At 38.0% G+C, this 4,812-nt stretch overlaps 1 protein-coding gene across 1 annotated transcript; it reads left to right on the forward strand.

Moving 5' to 3' along the window:
- Positions 1-292: 292 nt before the first annotated feature.
- On the forward strand, positions 293-1,446 carry LOC134450220 (uncharacterized). The gene is made up of 2 exons (XM_063200079.1): positions 293-528; positions 617-1,446. The coding sequence occupies exons 1-2, from the start codon at positions 348-350 to the stop codon at positions 1,402-1,404; spliced, it is 969 nt and encodes a 322-aa protein (XP_063056149.1). The 5' UTR covers positions 293-347; the 3' UTR covers positions 1,405-1,446.
- Positions 1,447-4,812: the final 3,366 nt, after the last annotated feature.

Here is a 4,812-nt window from a genome sequence, read left to right on the forward strand (position 1 = left end):
TTATTTATTTATTTATTTATTTATTTATTTATTTATTTATTCATTTATTTATTTATTTATTTATTTATTCATTTATTTATTTACTTATTTATTTATTCTTTTCATCATTTCAGTGTTCAATTCAGTCAACAGGAACTTAACCTCCTGCAATGAGCATTCTTGGTGACATCATAATCGCATGGCAACCAAAATGTTTTCATTAGAATGATGAGCTTTGGATTTTTAGAGGAATAGAATGTTCAAACTAGAATGTTGGCAAAATCTAGTCACTTCTCACATGAGCAGGCTGAAAGCAAGTCACTTGTGATAGACCTCTGCGATTTCTGAGCGATTTCTAAGGATTTTCAATGTCTTTTTGTCCGAAAACTTTCCACCAGAGTGGATCATGGATTGGGGCTGAACCCTATTCTCATTCTAAGCGAGTCTTTTCCCATGTCAACTCTGCTGAAGAGATGGGCATGGCCTCTCATTGGAGGCCCCAGTCTGAGCATCCATACAAATATGTGCGGGCAACACGGTTTTCTTCCAGTAAGAACATAATCTTTTATTACTTTTAATGTTGTCAATAACTTAACCTATGTTACATGTGATCCTAATACTTACTGTATATTTGAAGGCAAGTACTGGAAGGAGTACCAAAAAGGGCAAGCCACTTCCCAGGAGCAGCAGTACCATGGTAGGACCAACCTGCCAACCTCAGCACCTCAGACCCTGAGATTTGTGGGCAACTTGATCCACCCTCAGTCCACCAGTGTCAGAGGTAGCCAGCTGGCCTCCACCGGTCCTGTGGTGACTCCGATGAGGAAGGACATTTCCTTTGTGGGGCCTGCTCTTCCCAACATGGCTACAACCTGCCCATCCAATATGAACAACCTCATCCCTACATCTGATGGCACAGCTGCTTTGCTGAGCCAGCTTGGACCCCTAAAGTTTGTGGGGAATCTCAATCTGCCAGTAGGGAGTTTTCATGGCGAGCAGACCATCAAGCCAGCCCAGTCGGTTGGCATCATGACCCACGGAGGACTAGCAGCTCTAAGGGTTGACGTCATGTCGTCCACGTCTGCAGCTCCTGCGAGCCTCTCCACTGGGGCCTTTGGTAGAACCCAGACTCACTCCCAGACCGCTGGCTTTCACTACAGCAAAGAGGACCTCCTGAAGATGATCAATCTCCATGGTGAGATGATGGTCAAGTACAGAGAGTTGAAGGGTAAGGCTGAGGACATCACAAAGCTGATGATGCAGTCAGTGTGCCCTACTCAGCGTCAGTCTCAGGAGAAGACAGAGAACAATGCAAAGGCATTGGATCTCACTGGGGGTATTGTTCTTCCTGAGGATGCTATGGAGAAACTTGAGGCTATTCCTGGCATTTTGGACTTAGCAAGAGAGATGGGCTTCCTGTGTTAAATACATTTAATTTAATTCACATTTAAAATGTCATTATATATCATGCACTATTATTATTGCTATTGTTTTTTGTATTATTATCATTATTATTATTATTATTATTATTATTATTGTCATCATTATTATTAAATTACATTTGAAGCCTTATTTACGTGTCCTTTCAGTGTTTCTAAGTCTTAAACTGTCTTGTCAATTGATTACATCTCATACAGCACAGCACATTTGACAAACAGGGATGCAATACTTTGTACTGTAGATTAAATTCCAATATTGCTCAAAAAGGTAAAGGTAAACATTTGTGGATGGGCAGCATGAATTCTGGAAATAAACTACTGAAAATATTACACAGTGCACCTTTAAAGAAATCTATAAAATAAATACACATTTTACTGCAGGTGGGCCCGTAAATGGACCTAGTCACTCTTTTCTGAAAACACTCAACTGCATCATAAATACATTGCTATGACGATGCAAGGAGTCTCATGTAACCGATTAACCATTTTGGTGGCAATAATATTTTAACAGAGGATGTTTCTTAAGGGATTTTTCAAATTTCTTTTTTCAAGTATTTTTTGGGGCTCTTTGGCTTTTATTATTATAGGACAGTGTGAGAGTAGACAGGAAATGATTGGGAGAGAGAGACGGGACAGGTTGGGAAATGAGTGCGTCCCCCGTTTGTTAAGGGATTCATATCTTAATACCAATGTTCTTGTTAAATCGACCCAGTTCAGGGATTTGCAGTTGGTCTTGGTAAAATCTTGATGGGTTTTGGGACATGCTGTAACTTGCTGTAAGACATCTACTTCTTAAATGAGTAAGCAGTTGGCTTAGCTGGGCAAACATAAGCTGGGCAGAACTCACTAAAGTAGCACGAAGCCACTGCATACAATCTCCGTGAGCTCTGTCCAGCTTATTTTCTCAGGATACACATATCTACCCATGAGGTATTCCAATAAATTATCATTACAAAAAAACACCCTTCTGGCAAGGTGTCAACACTGGCACTACTGTATGTGTCTGTATCAGCCAACAACAGCCATTTCTCCACCTAGAGGATTTCAGGTTGTTATTTGGAGTCCAGACCATCTGTTATCAGCCTCTGAATTATTAAGCATCTGTAACACAGTGACCTGTCTCCAGGGTGTGGGCTGGTATTCATCACACCAGTCAAAATAGAGCTTATTTAAAATGAAACTCTCTCTCTCTCAACTCACTCACAGTCACACAGTCATGCACACAGGAATAGTCGCACTGAAACACAAGCATGCACGCGCACACGCACACACAATCGCACTGAAACACTCACATGCATGCATGCACGCACACACACACGCATGTACACACAAGCTCGCACACGCATACACGCACGCACAGGTGCGTGCACACGCAATCACACACACGGGCACACACGCCCACAAGCACAAACACATACACACACACACACAAACACGCACACACCCATATATGGGTAGATGACGTGACGTGTACATTTTGCTGTCGCAGGCTCTTAAAATTAAGTAAATTCATGCTTTCAAAATTGTCAATGCTTTAAATTATTAAACTAATGTCGTTGTTGTGAAAAAGTAATGTGTAATAAATACAGAGCTTAAATAAGTATACTTAATTTTGTCACATTTGTCCTATGGTGTGACTGAGGCAAGCCTGGTTCTCCATATTAAAACATTTTTAAATAAATAATCAAAGCTCAGTCATTTGTCTAAACAACCCTGGCATGTTTTTCAAGGTGTCTATTTTAGCAAGAGGCAATGCTTAATTTTTTTCCTGTTTTTCTGAGACCGTATGGACTTATGAAACTTTGTCGCAGAAAACAATGTCCTGTGGTGTGACATCATATTTTTGGTTAATTCTGTGGATAATTATCTATTGTTGAAGCTCCAGCGGTACATAAATTGTGACTTTAGACCCTTAAGAAGCCAATGGCAAGGGTGGATTTTAGATTTTTCTCTCAGAGTTCTTCAGTCAATCAATTATGTTTTGCTACCACAAGATGTATTAGTTTTGTAGTCCTTTGGTGTGACAGCCACAAAATACATTTTGACAATAGTGTATATTTTTCATATTTTTTTCTTATGTAGATGTATGAAAATGCTTCTTTTTAAAGGTGAAATTGTATTTCTGTTGGCAACGACATGGCTTTAAATTAACTCAAAAGCTCAAAAGTCCTATGGTGTGATGGTAAAAGTCCTATGGTGTGATGGTAAAAGTCCTATGGTGTGACACTTTGGAGTATCACACCAAAGGACAAACAGGTCGCACCAATGGACTAGATATTTGAGAAATAGCTTTTAAAACAACTGGTAGTACATTTTTTTTGTTTGTTTGACTAGATAAATATTGTGTATTCAAATTACTTATTCCTTTATTGGCCTTTGGAATTTATACTTTGATGCATTGTTGATGAATATTTGCTGTTGATTTTAGATACTGTCAAATTATATAAAATGTCATTAATGGTGCTTTGAAACCATAAAATATAACGGTAACAGTGAAGGAAAGATCAGTGAGAGAGTATATAGAGGAGTATAGATGAATAAAGTATGCTGTGGAGAGCTCAATATACAGCATAAATGTGCTGTCCAGCTTGAGATACCAAACAGGCACTGGCCACTACACACTACAGGTTCAATGATGTGACAGTCATAGCATACCTACAAAAGTGTGATGGTCATGCCAAGGTCACACTTCAGTATGAGTCTTATGAGCTCTGCAGGTTACATTTAATGACCGCATGGCTGTCATTAAGAGTTACGATAGGCTGATAATCGACGATTCAAAGACTTATAAGTGTAAAGTGTAGGTCCATATTGACTACAACATTATATTATGATCAAAAGACAAAATAATCATGTTGATATATTTGTTTCTGGCTCAGTTTTAGATTTCTGTCTTTTAGCGTGACATGAATGTCCTACGGTGTGACATGTTTTAAACGCTCAAATATTTGTTTGAGCTAAACAATATGTTTGATAAACACTGAATATTGCATTAGGGAAGAACAAATTATCATCCCTGAAAATTTAGTATAAATTCGGACAATTTTGAACATTTAAAAGAAAGATATCCCTGTTTTTCCTCGAAGGTTTCTAATAATCTCACATCTAATGGGAACAAAAATACTTAAATGGTAATTTCTCATTAAATTAAGACTTTAAAAAATTGCAATAAATATAAAGAGTGTAACAATGTTCATAAGACTCAATCAAGCCATTTCTACATTACTTAATATATTTATTTCTTAACATCACACCAAAGGACATATTTTCAGCAAATTGCTTTATCAACGTAAATAAATAGTCAGTGAATAGACCAACATTGTGACCACTTAGATTTTTTGAAAGATTAATTGCTGCACTACGTACACATATACTTTTTTCCCCTCATAAACAA

The sequence above is a fragment of the Engraulis encrasicolus genome, chromosome 6, assembly GCF_034702125.1.
Source record: "Engraulis encrasicolus isolate BLACKSEA-1 chromosome 6, IST_EnEncr_1.0, whole genome shotgun sequence".
In the NCBI taxonomy this organism is placed as follows: Eukaryota; Metazoa; Chordata; class Actinopteri; order Clupeiformes; family Engraulidae; genus Engraulis; species Engraulis encrasicolus.

Excerpts from the sequence above, each read along its gene's own strand:
- LOC134450220 (XM_063200079.1), top strand. The coding sequence starts at position 348 with ATGTCTTTTTGTCCGAAAACTTTCCACCAGAGTGGATCATGGATTGGG. Across the intron at positions 529-616 it reads GGCAACACGGTTTTCTTCCA|GCAAGTACTGGAAGGAGTAC; the intron begins GTAAGAACATAA and ends GTATATTTGAAG.